We start from the raw sequence: 18,314 nt of genomic DNA on the forward strand, positions 1-18,314 counted from the left end.
CACACACACACACACACATACGCACACACTACACACCAACGAGAGACAACATTTGTAGGAAGATGTCATGATTTATTTGTAGCACAGGAAGCAATGTTCATCCAAATGAACCACCACACAACCTTTCTTTCTATGTCGTCACGCCTCCGAAATCATGAATATTCAGCTTTACCACACTTCAACCAATCAAAACCTGTATCGGCAGTGACGTCAGAGTCCTCGTGAATATTCATACACCTCACGCTTCACATTTTTTTCTCTCCAATGTTCATGATTGCTAGCGAAACTTCCTGAGACTTCGGTTATTTTTCAGTCAAATGTATTAACACTCTTTCCGAAATATTCACCAATCCTTCCCGATGCTTTAATGTCTATCTTTTCTTCCTTGAGCAAGTTGTCTGCTGATTGGTTGTAGTAAGGCCACCTGCACCGTTGACCAATCAGTAAGTCTGTTACGATGTCATCTGAAAAGTAAAATGGAGAATGTATTATTGTTTGGCAAGCTGCGCCTACGATCTCTCCGAATAGATCGTGTGTGGAAATGAAAGAAACAACTGAAGATATCGGGAAGTGGTTGGGTTAAAGTCATGAGATATCACAAACAAAGTTACAGGGTTCCCGAGATATCACAAACAAAGTTACAGAGTTCCCTTTCTTTCGGGTCGGTAGTCGCTTTGTATCTGTCTCTGTCTGTCTGCCTCTGTCTCTTACTGTCTCTGTCAGTCTATCTTTCTGTCTGTCCGTCCGTCCGTTCGCCCATCCGTCTGTCTGTCTGGCTGGCTGTTTGTCTCTCTCTCTCTCTCTCTCTCTCTCTCTCTCTCTCTCTCTCTCTCTCTCTCTCTCTCTCTCTCTCTCTCTCTCTCTATTTCTCTGCCTCTCTGTCTGTGTGTCTCTCTGTCTGTGTGTCTCTGTCTCTCTCTCTCTCTCTCTCTCTCTCTCTCTCTCTCTCTCTCTCTCTCTCTCTCTATTTGCAATCACATTTCAAACATGCCACAAAAAGATATGGGTCCCAAAAAATCATCCCTCCTATACCTCGCATAGACCTCTACAAATCGAGCTTAGCCTTTTCGGGAGCTTTTCTCTGGAACTCCTTCCCCCAACAGATAAGAAATGCAACTTCAGTGAAAATGTTTAAGAGACAGTCACGTTCACACATCATTCGTGAATGAAATGTCTTGTTTGATTGTTATTTTGTTGAACATTTTGTACTGGTGTTAACGGATGTGTAGCTGATTTGAGCAACTTAATTCTCAAAATGAAAGGTTTAACTATGTCAATATATATGTAATTTTGTAATTTTTGAGTTCTCCTTATATAATTCCTTAAATGCACATTGTGTTGCAATCCATACAATGTAATTATGTATCTTATATGATTGAATTTTTATCTTTATGTCCGTCTGTCTTTATGTGTTGTATAAAGGACAGGTTGGATGAATAGGCTTTGCCTAAAACCTGTATCCTTTTGTAATAAAGTTCTGAGTCTGAGTCTGAGTCTCTCTCTCTCTCTCTCTCTCTCTCTCTCTCTCTCTCTCTCTCTCTCTCTCTCTCTCTCTCTCTCTCTCTCTCTCTCTCTCTCTCTCTCTCTCTCTCTCTTTCTCTCTCTGCCTCTATGTCTGTGTGTCTGTGTGTCTGTCTGTCTGTCTGTCTGTCTCTCTCTCTCTCTCTCTCAGACACACACACACACACACATCACCCACACACACACACAAACACACATCAATCCCCACACCCACACAAACACACATCAATCCCCACACACACACCCAAACACACTGACCAATTCTGGGGCATGTTGTTTTCAGCAGCGCGCTCGATGAGGTTCTTCAGGAGCGTGTACCTCTGTTCGTGACCGTTATCCCTCTTCCTCTTGCCGCTAGAGGGAGCCACGAAAACATAATTGTCAACGACTTCTCAACACATTTATGGAACAGAGCGCATCAAGATACAGTGGAACCTCGCATAACCTCCCATTATAAGCCATAGGCTTGTTATAGTTTTTTTTATTTGTAAATGTATGTAAATAGCATGTACAAGTAAACGGAAATAAAACATTGCGTGAACCAACCTCCCATAACGACCCCTCCCAATAACGTACGGAACCCTCCGTTTTACGACCGATTTTCTAGACACGGGAGCCTTTCACACTGTTACTTACCTACCTAACTTATTCGAATACAATACTGAATCACTTACCTCTGCAATGCTTGAGTAACTGACTTACTACTTACGCTGTCTAACTTTAGCTAAATTAACAGTCAGCTCAGACCATTCCACTATGAGAGACAAGCTCAATTTGGTTGAAAAATGAGAGCGTGACAGTGCCGCCTCAACTTTCACGAAAAGCCGGATATAACGTCATCAAAGCTATTTATCAACGAAAATGAAAAAAACACCTGGAGATACCATACTCAGGATCTCGCATGTCAAGTTTCATGAAGATCGGTCCAGTAGTTTTCTCTGAATCGCTCTACACACACACACACACACACGCACGCACGCACGCACGCACGCACACACGCACGGACGCACGCACATACACTTACACACACACACACACACACACACACACACACACACACACACACACATACACCACGACCCTCGTCTCGATTCCTCCCTCTACGTTAAAACATTTAGTCAAAACTTGACTAAATGTAACAAGTCGCGTAAGGCGAAAATACAACATTTAGTCAAGTAGCTGTCGAACTCACAGAATGAAACTGAACGCAATGCCATTTTTCAGCAAGACCGTATACTCGTAGCATCGTCAGTCCACCGCTCATGGCAAAGGCAGTGAAATTGACAAGAAGAGCGGGGTAGTAGTTGCGCTAAGAAGGATAGCACGCTTTTCTGTACTTCTCTTTGTTTTAACTTTCTGAGCGTGTTTTTAATCCAAACCTATCATATCTATCTATATGTTTTTGGAATCAGGAACCGACAAGGAATAAGATGGAAGTGTTTTTAAATTGATTTCGACAATTTAATTTTGATAATAATTTTTATATATTTAATTTTCAGAGCTTGTTTTTAATCCAAATATAACATATTTATATGTTTTTAGAATCAGAAAATGATGGAGAATAAGATGAAAGTACATTCGGAGCGTTTTATAATTTTTTTTATATTTTTTTTTACAATTTTCAGATTTTTAATGACCAAAGTCATTAATTAATTTTTAAGTCACTAAGCTGAAATGCAATACCGAAGTCCGGGCTTCGTCGAAGATTACTTGACCAAAATTTCAACCAATTTGGTTGAAAAATGAGGGCGTGACAGTGCCGCCTCAACTTTCACGAAAAGCCGGATATGACGTCATCAAGGACATTTATCAAAAAAATGAAAAAAACGTTCGGGGATTTCATACCCAGGAACTCTCATGTCAAATTTCATAAAGATCGGTCCAGTAGTTTAGTCTGAATCGCTCTACACACACACACACACACACAGACAGGCACCCAGACACACACACACACACACACACGCACATACACCACGACCCTCGTTTCGATTCCCCCTCGATGTTAAAATATTTAGTCAAAACTTGACTAAATATAAAAACGTGCAATCCTTCTCAGCGCAACTACTACCCCGCTCTTCTTGTCAATTTCACTGCCTTTGCCATGAGTGGTGGACTGACGATGCTACGAGTATACGGTCTTGCTGAAAAATTGCATTGCGTTCAGTTTCATTCTGTGAGTTCGACAGCTTGACTAAATGTTGTATTTTCGCCTTACGCGACTTGTTTCTTCTTCGTCTTCTTAAGAACGTGTATAACACAGACTACACACACCAGTTTACATGTATACGTTTATACTGCAACACGAACATTATGTAATTCTGCTGATCAAGTACATCACAAACTCTCATGTCCATGCTTAACTGGGTGGGGTATTTTTTTTTTAATATAAAAGAGCTATAATTATATTATAGACCACTGGGTGTTATTTCCCAAATATCTACATCGGCGCTTATTGCTTCCTGTGACGCTATCATCGTGTTTGCAAGTTGACTCCCCGAACATCGTCCATTGATCAAACTAAAACTAGAATTATCAACATCTGGACTCGACTTACAGATTGCTTAGCTGACAATGGAACCCGAAATTATTAACCGTTTTTGAAAAAAAAATGACAGACTGAATTGGGAACGAACAGTCTCCATATTGGTATACGTTGTTGTACACAAGGGCCCTGACACTTAAACCATACGGAATACAATTCGACGTTTGTTTGTTTGTGTGTTTGTGTGTTTGTTTGTTAGTTTTTTTGTTTGTTGCTCGTTTGTTATTACACTAACATCAAGCTTTAGAGACAGAAGAACAGACATTCAATAGCACAGACCTGTTTACACTACACATTGAGCGTAGTAAACTACGATTTTGGTCCCCAAACTACGCAACTACGCATGCTTGTCTTATACTACGCAAACGTTTCGTTTCGACTACACATTTTGGGGGGGCAAATCAGCGAAGTGGCGAAGCCACAAGCGCGCGCCTGCCAAGCAGGCGCGCGAACTAGGGGGGTCCGGGGGCATGCTCCCCCGGAACATTTTTGAAAAACGGTTAAAATCTGTGCAATCCGATGCATTCTGGGCCTTGTTTTGAGGGTTAAGAGCAGCATTGTTTTGGTGCTAAAACTAGTAAAAAAAAAAACCACTCAAAGCGAGGTACATGGTTTTTCCAGGGGTGGGGTTCCGGAACCCCTGGAACCCCCCCCCCCCCCCTGGGTCCGGCCCTGATAATGAAGACAGCCATAACGAAACAAGAGCTAAAAAGAACAGAAATTAACCAAATATCCAAAGAAGCGTTGGTTACTTTTTTATTTTATTTTTTTATTTTATGCAATTTATATTGCGCACATATCTCAACCACGGATTCAAGGCGCAGGGATTTATTTATGCCGTGTGAGATGGAATTTGTTGCACAATATATCACGCATTCACATCGGCCAGCAATCCTCAAGCCTATTAGGGCGAGCATTCACCTTTCACGGCCTATTATTCCAAGTCACACGGGTATTTGGTGGACATTTTTATCTATGCCTATACAATTTTGCCAGGAAAGACCCTTTTGTCAATCGTGGGATCTTTAACGTGCACACCCCAATGTAGTGTACACGAAGGGACCTCGGTTTTTCGTCTCATCCGAAAGACTAGCACTTGAACCCACCACCTAGGTTAGGAAAGGGGGGTGAAAATTGCTAACGCCCTGACCCAGGGTCGAACTCGCAACCTCTCGCTTCCGAGGCAAGTGCGTTTACCACTCGGCCACCCATTTTGGTTATATAATTAAAACAACATTGTTTCACGGACCGTCCGTTGCTTTCCCGAACTAATCACGATGGTTTTCTAGCTGAAGCATGGGAACGGTGAGTTAACATGCGTTTACTGTCAAACGTTTTTAAATGCCTGACTGGGCCCTGAACTCAGATTTCGGTTAAGCAGCTTTGGTTGGGATGGGGGTCGTTTTGTGTATTAGGCCTAAACAAAAAAATAGGTGTGGTTACGGTAACCCGACCTACCCTATTTTTAGGGGCCGACCCTATAACTTTTTATTACATTTGTCCAAAAAACAAAAACAAAAAAACAACCAGAAAACGAGTGCAGAAAACGCAATGAAAGCGAAAGCGCTCGAGTCGTCATGAGTCGTCATGCAGACGACAGACGATGCAAGGGAAATAACTCCTACTAAAAAGGCCCAACAGACGCTTGCCATGACAAAAATGGCGGCATCTTCTTCGGTTGCGAATGCTACACGCTTGGTTGCTCTGCTATTAAGAAAAAAAAGTTTAAAAAAAAAAGTGATTGCCTACCTTCCTACCCTATTTGTTTTTGGCTATGTTACCTTAACCACACCTATTTTTTTTTGGCCTTAATCAAAGGGTAGAGTGTGTGAAAACCCGAAATTCTATGCTCTCTGGGGAGGGGCATCTCCCTATCGAGAGTGACGTCAGCAGAATTGAGGAATGACAGATCTATCACAATGAGGTGTGTAACGCTCTAACTAGGATTTGTTGTCTGAAGAACAATGTCATGAACAGGGTATATGAATATTGTCTTTGCGTGTTTATCTGTTTTCCTCATTAAAGGGGGCGGAGTTGGGGTGGAATAATGAATAAAGAGAGATCGAACAGAAGCTAGCGAATGTACAAGTTAACACGGTTCTGTTCAGTGCAAACACTTCAGTGCCAGTCTTTTGTAGACCGACGAGAGCATTAAAAACCATTACATGTAAATGTAGGTTGTCTCTCTGTTTGTCTTTTCGTCAGGTTGTCTGTCTGTCTGTCTGTCTGTCTGTCTGTCTGTCTGTCTGTCTGTCTGTCTGTCTGTCTGTCTGTCTGTCTGTCTGTCTATCTGTCCGTCTGTCTCTTTCACCACCGCACGTTCTGCAAAAGTTGAACATCTGAAATCAGATCATGCGAACAAAGTTAGTCGTCATGCAAGATTATTGACAAAACATCATGCTTGTCACGATTTAGTGACATGGATTGGAGATAAGAACTCTCTGTCGAGTGCCTATCTCCAATTGTGATGGAAAGCGCCTGTGCTTGAGTCGGGGTGACGGTATGAAACCGCTGACAAAGCATAGCGAACCACGGGGATTTCGTTTTGCAGGGGTTCCACATGGGTGATTTCTGCTGTCAGGGCAAAACTGACGGTGACTGAACTGGATATGTGACACGGTGAGTCACGTGATGTTTTCAAGGTTGTTTGGTGGAGACATGAAACGACACACTTGAAAATCAGCAGCAAGAGAGGAGGGTCGGTGTTTCGCTGTTTACATGTTGGCTGACGACGAAGCGTCAGGTTTCTTGGCTGAGCGGGGGAGGAATTCCAACGCATGAAGTAAATTCAGCACAAGAGGGGGTGTGGCAGGAGATTCGTCGACGGACGCAAGCCATACAAACGAAGCGGATTCGCTTAAAGGAGAGCTACTTACATTAGGCTGTTGAGGTTGTGACAGGGGAGGCTACCGCTCCTTTCACAGCAGACTCTGCACCCGAGTTGTTGGCCTTTCGGTCAACACCCGTGGTTTGTAGAATTCTGTTTGTGATGGGGTCTGGTGGCTTCCGATTGTCTGTACGTTCATGGAAACCTTCGGGTTTGCATAACAGTTTTTATAGGGCTAAGAAATTAGCCCTAAAATTTTCAAACCTGTTTGATTGCACTTCGCTTCCCGAGGTGATCGTAGTGTTATCGGCACTCGGTTACATCTGGCGCTGCGAGCAGGATGGGACTCGGCATGATATGTTCAGGTAATGGCATAATATGACCACTGAACATTTTCGTGCTGTTCCCATTCTGCGAACTTGGGATGGACAGTGGTCCCCCGATTCAGAACTTCGGGACGAAGTTAATTTCAAACGGGGGCAGTTGTGACAGGGGAGGCTACCGCTCCTTTCACAGCAGACTCTGCACCCGAGTTGTTGGCCTTTCGGTCAACACCCGTGGTTTGTAGAATTCTGTTTGTGATGGGGTCTGGTGGCTTCCGATTGTCTGTATGTTCATGGAAACCTTCGGGTTTGCATAACAGTTTTTATAGGGCTAAGAAATTAGCCCTAAAATTTTCAAACCTGTTTGATTGCACTTCGCTTCCCGAGGTGATCGTAGTGTTATCGGCACTCGGTTACAAGGTAATAAATCATTATTTAACGCTGTTGACGAGTCTATGTTTGTGGAATGAAATTCTTTCAAGGTTAGCGCATAATTTGCTCTTTGTGACGCTAAAATACTAATCTGTATATGTTTTTTGCAGATATGGAAAGAAGGAAGGAAAATAGCTGATTTGTTGTTTTAAAGGTTCGTTTGTGCAGGCCACGTGCTCGATGAAATATGTAAAGGTGACATGTTTGAAGGTGGAGGATGAAAGGTTGCGTGGCATGTTTAGTGCACCAATGCTTTTTGTTGCAGCCTATTTCCTACCTATCTACTCTGCGGTATTCATCGCTACTCAGCAGTAATTGTCTTCGCGGAGCTGTATGCTGTAACCTGGTGATGCGGTGTTGCTGTATGCTGTTGCTGCTGCTGGGATAACCGGTGAGGCCGTCACAGTCTGCAGGGTTCTTCTGGCAGGCAGTGACGTCACCTACACGACCACCCGTTTTCTTCAGCAGCTGAGTGAGGTGCCTGATTTCCCCACGATTCCCTGCTTCGTTTCACGCCAGCCGGCACTCTAATCAACGAAGCAGTAGTGGGGAAGGACTATTTACGGGTCGCCCACTCAGTGGCAAAAAGCTAAGTGTACCGTGCCATTGCGCCCTTTTACCACCAAGTCATCTATTACTATTTGTGATTATATTTGAGTGGTGACGACGTGGGTTGTGATAACTGCATTTAACCAGCGCTTTTTACAGACAGCTATATTTCCTATCTATACACGGGATCAGCGTGTTATTATCATTTTCTAATCTTTAACTGGCATTTTTTGTCAGTGACCTATTTTTACGTTTTGAAAGTAAAACATCTTTTGGAGTGAAGTCTCGAGGGAGGTGGCGTGATAGTATATAAACAGGCGTCTGAAACTTATACTTTTGTTGATTCTATCTTTGTTGTATGACTGCGAGAGTGGATCGTGGTGTGGTTAGTTAGTTAGCAGTAACTAACCGTTCATAATCACCTTTTGTGATATATTGAAACGTGACAATGCTACATTGACAGATTATGTTTAATTAACCACAAACACATGTCTATGTCGATAACGACCTTCTCATCGAATGACAAATATATCTTTTTTTTAAATACATAAAAACACACACAAACATGCCGCACAACAAGATGACGTCATCGGGGATGCATGACGTCATCGGTTTGTGTGTACCTGAAATAAACATCGACCAAACCACAAGCAATGTCGATACATCCATGAGAGTGTTTCCATCCACCCAGCGCAATCCAAGCCAGGTACTCAGCTGCCTTGACGTCAGCAAACTGACGTTTGTTTCTGGAACTTTGGGAGCTAACAATTATAGAATTCATGATCAAATGTTCAGACAAAATTTGATATTGAATTCCCAATGGCTAAGCAATATTTGATAATTAAACCCCAATTTTTAAATGTGTGCTTCTTCTTGTGGCAAGTAACATAAATCCTGTTATGTGTGCTTGCCAATACAATTACAAAAACAAGAACGAAATAACCATTCTCTTCTCGTTTCCGCTAGCTGTTTGGTAAAAGCTAAATTAAAACACACACACAACATTGACTATTTCACACTGCCCTCTCCCCCTTCCTACAAAAATAAATAAATAGAAAATCTGAACAAGACCCATAAAACAGGAGGATACACAATACTCTTGATTAAACCAACGGTAACCTGTCTGAAAATAGTGTCTCTCTTTCTCACCTGCTAGCCCATAAAAAAGAGGAAAAACTATTTTAACCCTGCCTTGGCAAAAAATATAAACAATAAATTATTTCAATCTGCTTGCTCTAAAAGTCGAAGGACAAGTGAAACATTATATCTGTTTAACCCGCTAGTCCATAAAGACACGATGAGAGGGAGACATTAGGCCAAAAAAAAAATTGTCTGTTTAGGGTAACATGACCAAAAAAAGTAGGGTCGGTAGGTAGGTAAATTTTTTTTTTATTTTTTTTTATTTTTTTTTGTGTGTGTGTGTGTAAATGCTATGTTGGCTGAACATTCACTTCTTATATTTGATGAATACATGTTTCAAAACTAACGTATAAATAAAACAGAGAGAAAGGGAGAGAAAGAAACGCCAAATGTCTCTTTTTAGCATTTTTACCTCTTTTTTTTTCTTCTTTTTTTTTGAAATCAAAAAAAAGTTTTTGGGTCGGCGCCAAATCGATAGGGTCGGTCGGGTTACCCTAAACAGACAATTTTTTTTTTGGCCTTATATTGACTCTATTTTAAAATTGTTTGCCAACAGAATAAAAGTGTGAGTTTAGAGGGAGCGGTCAGCGACCATAAACTCTATTTAAACGAGACAGATATGCAGCAAAAGGAGGGGGGGGGAGGTGTAGAGGTAATGCAGGAGGAAGTGATAGCAGAGTCCCGTGGGAACGAATGCGGGGAATGGAAGAGGGTTGGAGGGCAGGGGGGAGGTGATGAGTGAAGGAGAGCATCTGGAATGAAACAATGGTAACAGATAAGGGAGTCCGAGAGAGAGCGAGGACCGAAGTCATTAGTAGCAGCGCAGCGGCCAGCAAGCAAGTTCAGCGATTTTCAGTTCTGCAAAATATGGAGTTCAATTTTACTTCTTGGGCAAAAAATCTGCCCCAACCTGTAATTGAGGTTCTGGAAAAAGAGGAGTTCACAAGCCTCAGTGCCTTGAAATATGCAGGAGAAAAGGACCTGGAAAGCCTTAAGTTAAAACGAGGCCACATAGTGGAATTACAAACGGCAGTGGCAGACCTGCAACAGAAGTACGTTGCGTGCTGCCGACCAAGTGGCACCGCTCCAGGGTCTTCTTGGCAACATACAGGTGAGACTTATTTACGAATTGTTGACTTCGTACCGGCTTATACGGCGGTGGAGGAAGAAGAGACACTCGGGGCGGGGGGGGGGGGGGGGGGTCACGCTCAAGCTGGCCAACAAACCAAAGTTGGAGAAAGTATCCCCCTGCCACTGGATCGTGGCAAATGCTAAAATAATGGCAAAACTCATGAACACCGTGGACTTCGACCACGAAGCTTACCTCTGTTATACAGAGATGGTGGGCGAGCTCGGCGCAAGATTCTCCTGGCAGTCGGTGCTCCTTTACGATGACGAGTACAGGAAGCGCCAGTCTACCAGCGGGTTTGCTTGGGGAACCCCCAACCCCCACCTGTCCACAGTGATTCTCCGTGAGCGTGCCCAACAAGTCACGGTTCCTGGCAACAAAAGCGGCAAGGCCACGACGGGAAGCGGCGGTATTCGACGACCTGTGGGACCCAGTGGGAAGGAGGTGTGCCTGCAGTACACAAACAAAGGCACATGCCTCTACGGGTCCCGCTGCAGGTTCGAACACGTGTGTGACACGTGTGGAAAGGAGCACCCCAGCAAAGACCACCAGGCGACAACGGTAGGCCCCACCTATTCCAGCCCATTCCCTCAATTAGATCCTCATAACTGTGCGTTTTTAGGAAATCATGCATCTATTAGTGCAAAATCTCAAATGTGGCATTCAGTGCTAGAGGGCGATTGTGACAGAGAATTTTTGTTAGACGGTATACGGCACGGTTTTCGTGTAACAGAAAAACATAAAACATGTGTGTTAGCGGCAGAACAAAGCAATCATAAATCAGCGTATGATCATCGTGACGTGGTTTAACAAGAACTGTTAGATCAAATAGCGAAAGGAAATTATATAATGGCAAGTAGAAAGCCAACGGTGGTAAGCGCACTCGCCGCGATCCCCAAAGAAGATGGTAGCGTTAGGCTAATTCATGACGCCAGCAAACCAACAGGTAGGGCAATGAACGATTACTCCGTCCCTGAGTCGGTGAAGTTTCAAACAGTCTCTGATGCGTGCGCCTTAGCGAAGACAGATTATTGGTGTGCTAAAGTCGACTTGCAGTCCGCATATCGCTCAGTGTGCATCAGTCCGGATGATTATTGTGTAACGGGACTCAAGTGGCATTTCAAAGGTGAAAAGACACCGACTTATTTGTTTGACAATTGACTTCCTTTTGGTAGCAATGTTGGACCGTCACATTTCCATAGACTTTCACAGTCAATTCGCAGGTGCATGGCCAGGAGAGGCATGCCTGGTGTGTTAGCATACGTAGATGATGTTCTTTTAGTAGCAGCAACAAAAGAGGAGTGCAACGACATGTTATTCTCTTTGATTAGATTATTGAGGGAACTAGGCTTCAACATTAGCTGGAAGAAGGTGGTGGGGCCCACCGCAACGTATCACATTTCTTGGAGTCGACATCGACACGCGGAACAACACTCTGTCACTTGGAAATGACAAACTGCAGCAACTGCGGCGGCGACTACTGCAATTTCGAGAAAAGAAGCGCGCGACAAAAACTCAGCTTCAAAGCATCGCGGGTTCTCTTAATTGGGCCTGTCAAGCTGTCAGAGGAGGAAAATTCTTTCTGCGGCGGATACTGGACACAATAAAACCCCTTCAGCAGCAGCGGCACAAAGCAAAGCTTTCTAGCGAATTCCAGAAAGATGTGCAATGGTGGCTTTCTTTTATGCATGTATTTAATGGAACAGTGTATTATTTCCACAATGCAAAACGGCATGTCCATGTGGACGCATGTAATATTGCAGCAGGTGCCTTTTGGCAGGGCGACTGGCAGTACACCTATTTTAAAAAAGACATGCCGGCAGCGAACAATTTACACATAAACTTTAAAGAAGTAGGTGCTGTGTTACAAGCTGTGACACGATGGGCACCGATGTGGTGCGGACAAGAAGTGATTGTGCATACTGATAGTACTGTGACAAAATCAATTATCAATAAGGGCAGATCTACTAATAAGTATGTCAACAGCTTACTTCGGAAAATGGCATGGGAATGTGCTAAAGTAAACTGTGGCATTGCGGCGGTGCATGTGGCCGGTTGTGTAAACATTATGGCTGACACTATTTCACGTCTTCACGAGCATAGGCGGCGCGAAGAGTTAGTGCGGCTGTTGACTTTCTGGCACCGGGGGAGACCCCCCAACGTGAACCTGTGTGATCATATGTCTGACCAAGCCCTTGTGTTCCTTCTTTCCAAATGAAGGATGCGAATAATGTTTATGTTAACATTGTAAACAAGACATTGTGTTTTGGGCGGCGTGTTTGGTGCTTTTCTTTGGAGTTCTCCGAAAATCGAACTTGTTCCAGGACAACGGGAATTTTGATCCCGATAAGCAGCTTACACGAGATCGCGTGGTGATTTTGGAGACGGACAGTGTGTCAATAACTTTTCAATGGAGTAAGACAATTCAGCGTAAAGAACGCTCCGTGGAAATAAAGCTTCCTGCAATGCCTTCACATCCTTTATGCCCAGTGTCCGCAGTGACTGATATGTTTCATGTTTTGGGACCGATGGGCCCCAAGGCGCAGGGTTTTTTTTCCGAACAAAGGATCTGATTTCAATCGGGAGGGGGGGGGGGGGAAGAGCATTAGTGAGTAGTTTAAAGAGAAAACAGATTAGGCCCAAACAAAATATATATGTTGGTTTAGGGTGAACTGACCGACCCTATTTTTTCCCGCCGACCCCAAAAAACTGTTTTTTCATTTCTCAAAAAATCTAAACACTGTTGGCACATTTTGCGAACCATACCAAGACTAAGGGAAGTAACCTTCTTTAGAATCAACTACATTTGAATACAAAAAAAATTAAATAAAAAAAAAGCCGACCTACCGACCCTATCTTTTTTGATAACGTTACCCGCACAAACAAAAGTAACACACCCAAAATTTTGCTTTTTATTCTTTAAAACCTTCTAGCCCTAAGAAAATGCCAGACAAGAAGTAAAAACAAATCTAACTCTTTCCAACCCGCTAGCCCACAAAATAGATAAAGCAAAATAATAAAATATAATATAATAATATATTACGTCTTCCAACCTCCCAGCCCACAACACAAAGAACACACACGCACAACTTTACCTTTTATATTTCAAACCCCTGCTAGCCTTAAGAAATACTATAAGTAAAGAAGGAAAAAAAACCTCTAATTCCAACCTGCTAGCCTACCCAAAACACACACACCCACCCACACACACACACACACACACACACACTAACACACTAACACACACTCACACTCACACACACACAAACACACATACTAACACACACACACACACACACACACACACACACACACACACACACACACACACACACACACACACTCTTTTTTACCTGCTTGCTTCTGGCACGGGCCCTGCATTTGAGCTGCTGACCAAGACGAGTGCGGCAAAGAAGAAAGCCAGGAGAGTTGCTGTTAACCGATGCATGGTACTGTCTGAAACACATAGACACAATCTTTTTGAAATAAAGGTAGCAGGCCGAATTATATTTGTCAGAATGTAAGAATTATGGTAATTGGCACACGCACAAAATGAGGTAAATAAAGCGAGAAGGAAGAAAGCATTTCATTTTTAGATAAAGATAAGGGATCAAAACACGGGCAGGGGAAACAAGGCAGAAGAAAGCTAGCAGAGTTGCTGTTAACCGATGGATGGTTTTGTCTGAAACGCATCAACAAAATCGTTTTTAAATAAAGATAACAGCTCAAAATACACGCAGGGGAATAAGAGAGAGAAGAACGCCAGGAGTGTTGATTTTAGGCGAAGCATGGTTATGTCTAGAAAACATGGACATACTAATTTTTAGATGAAGATAACGGATCAAAATACGCGCATTGGAAAAAGAGAGAGAAGAAAGGCAGGATAGTTGCTATCAACCGATGCATGGTTTTGTCTGAAACACATAGACACAATCGTTTTTAGAAAAAGGTAACAGGCCGAATTATATATGTCAGAACTAGATGAATACCCGCTTCGCCGGGTAGCCGGCTTCGCCGGGAAGAAGTGGAGCCGAATACCCGGCTTGAGTGGCGCACCGTACGCCGGCTTCGCCGGGTCCGAACCATGGACCCGCCAAGCTTAGGTCCCACCCAGATTCGTGGAATGGGAACAGCACGAAAATGATTCAGTGGCCAAAATGCCATTCCTGATCATATCATGTCGTGTTCCATCCTTGTCGACGACGCCGAATGTAACCGAGTGCCGAAACACCACAATCACCTTTGGAGGCGAAGTCCACTCAAACAGGATTGAGAAATTTAGAGCTTATCTCTAAGCCCTTTTAAGACTGTTATGGCTTTTCAGAGGAAGGCCAGAACATTCAGCCACTTCAAAGCCGCAAGACCACATCACAAACAGAACTCTACAATACACAGGTGTTGCCTACACACCCACACAAACACACACACACACACACACACACACACACACACACACACACACACACACACACACACACACACATAAGGGGTATATATATATATATCTATATGTATAAATATATAGAGATAGATGACAGTGTATTTTTCGCGTGGCTATAAATTGATTCGACCTTTGCACTTTTACAGTGAGGACAACTTACGGGTGCAAGGAAAGCGTTCTGGACACTGCGGTGACCTTCTAAAAATAGTAACGGAACGGGAATATCCGAAGCTGCTTCTCATACCGTAGCGCGCCATACTACTCCGTCACGGCGGAGGGCTGACCGTGCACCCAAAAGCGGACTCTTCCAAATGGGTATTTTTTGAAAGCTTGGGACCTGCCAAACATAAAAATCGATGTTAACAAGAAATATTCAAGGGCGCACTTTCTCTTCTCAGTCAAAATTCAACTATACCCTGAAGAGTGATGCACGAGCATTTCAGACGCTTGCCTCTGAAAAAAGAAGTTCTCAGCCAAATTACGAACTCAAACTGGTACGTTTTACATATAAATGTGTTAGTTGGTATCTTTTGATTATCACAAAACAATTTGCGACTGCTTTGGCCGAGGATGCTGGTGACAGTATCATTATTATGAACCCTACCCTAAATCCAGGAAAGACGTCGTCCAAAATGTAGGTAAGTTTTGATTAAAAATAAATTCACACAAGACTAGTATTGTTGTTTGGCTTCAATGGATATATTTTCGTCAAGTATGATGTCTTTACATAATATCGGTATAGAATGAATGGACTTGAACCATATACTATGTCATTATGACCTTCCAATCTTCCTAACCCCCAGCCCAGTAAAGCGTGCGAGACGTTTCCTGAAAAAATGTCGCTTTGTGGTGCGAGTTCAGTGTGACATGATTAGTTTCCAGAACCCCATTTCTGACTTTCAAAGTTTATCTACATACATTTAGCAATGCACGAGCAAAATATGACAACTTAATGGTGCCTTTTGGTTTAATGCTATGGTAAAATTGCTAGTGGTAGTGTTTACAGCTTGAAACAAAGCATAACAGATGGGAATAGTCTTCCTCAATCTGGTTCAGAGCATAATGTATTTCTATTTTCAGAGGTAGCATTATTTCTGATAAGAGCTAGAGCCAATATAATGATGTTGAATATTTGAAAAAATGAACTTTGTGACTCATCTGAGTAGCAAGAGAGCCTTCGTGATCGTCAGCGTAAGGCTGGCTGTCTTCAAGGCAATTCCTAGATGAACAACTTAACACTGCGTTCGATTATTCGCCCGTTTCTTAAGCTAGAGCTTTGAGACTTTACACGCGTCTAGGGCTACATGTACGCTTTACAATACGTAAAATATAGTTGACTCTCGCGTTATTTAAAGGTCACAACAAGGTCATTACCAGGCAAAAACGAAGGAAAACCGACGGAAAGTACCATTTTCTGCAACTGTTTGCAAGAAAAAGATTTCAAATTCAATTGTTTCCTGGGATTAACGCATCTCTAGACATGACAATCATCCGATTATCAGACATCAATTGTGGAGGTCACGACAAGGTCATTACCGGGTAAAAACGAGGGAAACCCGAGGGAAAATACCATCTTCTGCAACTTGTGTGTAAGTAAAAGCTTTCACACTCCATCTTCTTCTGGTATTGGCGCATCTCTAGGCATGACATTAATCTGATTAACAGTCCTCAATTTTTAAGGTCACAACAAGGTCATTACCAGATAGAACCGAGAGAAAACCGAGGGAAAATACCATTTTCTATAACTTTTTTGTAAGTAAGAGCTTATAAACTCCATCTTCTTCTGGGATTAGCGCTGATTTCAATGACCCTGAAGTCCGAGGAAAGTTTTCTTGACCCATGCCTACTTTGAAGGTCATGACAAGGTCAAATTTACACGTTTTCTATTTGGGAATATCTTTTACGGTCAAATAAAATACTTTCTGGACGTCAGCTATTTTCGAAGCTAAAGCTTAATTACAACTTTACACACGTCTTGGGATTTATGAGACATAACGCAAATATTATTGACTCTCGTAATATTTAAAGGTCACACAACAAGGTCATCACCAGGTAAAACCGAAGAAAAACCGAGGGAAAGTACCATTTTCTGCAACTGTTTGTAAGAATGAACTTTCAAATTCAATTGTTTCCTGGGATTAGCGCATCTCTAGACATGACAATCATCTGATTAACAGTCATGAATTGTGGAGGTCACGACAAGGTCATTACCGGGGAAAACCGAGGGAAAATACAATTTTCTGCAACTTGTGTGTAAGTAAATGCTTTCAAACTCCATCTTCTTCTGGTATTGGCGCATCTCTAGACATGACAATCATCTGATTAACAGTCCTCAATTTTCAAGGTCACAACAAGGTCATTACTGTCTGTCTGTCTGTCTGTCTGTGTCTCTTTCTGTATGCATGCCTGTCTGTCTGTCTGTCTGTATGTCTGTCTGTCTGGCTGTGTCTCTTTCTGTATGCATGCCTGTCTGTCTGCCTGTCTGTCTGTGTATGTGCCTGTCAGTCTGTGTATGTGTGTGTATATGTCTGTCTGTCTGACTATATATCTGCCTGTTGTTCTATGTCGGTATATGAAGTCAAGTCAAGTCAATCTTTATTTATTTTTTAAACTAGGGTATGTCTTCTTTGAGCTCATGAACGTGACAATTGGAAGGGTGTGGGCAGGCATACATTCAATATCAAAATACCTGATTCGCAATGCATCAAAGACGATGCCTAATAATAAAACGGCAATTTTCACCATTAGGGTTCCGCAATGAATAGCCGTAAATGACCTTAGGTCGTGTTGCACATAGAACAAGATTTTATCTTGTCATGTCTCAACCGTTCAACTCCCTCAACTTGATAAAAAAAAAACAAGTCGCGTGTAGCGATATAAAAACATTTAGTCAATATGGCAGGTTGAAACTGAAAGATCAACATCAAAAACCAGCCAATGTTAAAACATTTATTCATAACTTGACTAAATGTAAAAAGGCAAGCGGAAACAGTAGGCATACTTACATGTAGTAGCTCAGACTGGAAGTTTTCTCCGAGACACCCTACCTGTTACGTGCTTTATTATACTCGCAGCGGAACTTGCGCACCCGTCAGTTGGGAAATAAAGTAATGAAAACAAAACAAAAACAAACAAGAAACGTGTATGCATCCACAGCCTTATACCCCCATTCCACACACCCGTTTTAAGTCCCGTTCCCGTGCCGACCAAGGAACGAGGCGGGCACGGGAGGGATCGGGAGGGAACCGCTATGGAACATAAATGATCGTTAACGGAACTGCTTTGAACGGCAGGGTCGATAGGGACGGTAGAGTTTGGGCTGTATGTTCAACATTTTAGCCGTTCCCCTCCCGATCAGAATGAACGGTAATGGAACCTTAACCCATCGGTAACGGAACGCTTGGATCGTT

The 18,314-nt window shown here is 42.7% G+C and overlaps 1 protein-coding gene across 6 annotated transcripts; it reads right to left on the reverse strand.

Moving 5' to 3' along the window:
- Positions 1–51: 51 nt before the first annotated feature.
- On the reverse strand, positions 52–18,006 carry LOC138957069 (uncharacterized). Of its 6 annotated transcripts, none has more exons than XM_070328238.1 (6): positions 17,910–17,981; positions 15,065–15,241; positions 13,817–13,919; positions 8,818–8,955; positions 1,780–1,875; positions 52–464 (listed from the first exon to the last, which is right to left on the reverse strand). In XM_070328238.1, coding segments are annotated over exons 2-6 (435 nt in total). In that variant the 5' UTR covers positions 15,162–15,241; positions 17,910–17,981; the 3' UTR covers positions 52–463. The 6 variants fall into 6 exon arrangements, 4 of the variants coding, with proteins under 4 accessions (XP_070184339.1, XP_070184341.1, XP_070184340.1 ...); XM_070328240.1 differs by having other exon boundaries at positions 15,149–15,241; positions 17,910–17,976; XM_070328239.1 differs by having other exon boundaries at positions 8,818–8,946; positions 17,910–17,967.
- Positions 18,007–18,314: the final 308 nt, after the last annotated feature.

Source organism: Littorina saxatilis, unplaced genomic scaffold (assembly GCF_037325665.1).
Source record: "Littorina saxatilis isolate snail1 unplaced genomic scaffold, US_GU_Lsax_2.0 scaffold_588, whole genome shotgun sequence".
Classification (NCBI taxonomy): domain Eukaryota; kingdom Metazoa; phylum Mollusca; class Gastropoda; order Littorinimorpha; family Littorinidae; genus Littorina; species Littorina saxatilis.

Bases quoted from the DNA above. Each gene is read 5' to 3' on its own strand.
- LOC138957069 (XM_070328238.1), bottom strand. From the start codon at position 15,161: ATGGCGCGCTACGGTATGAGAAGCAGCTTCGGATATTCCCGTTCCGTT. The intron at 13,920-15,064 runs GTAAGTTGTCCT...TATGTGTTTCAG, and splicing joins AGAACGCTTTCCTTGCACCC to ACAGTACCATGCATCGGTTA. The intron at 8,956-13,816 runs GTAAAAAAGAGT...TATAATTGTTAG, and splicing joins CCCGTGCCAGAAGCAAGCAG to CTCCCAAAGTTCCAGAAACA.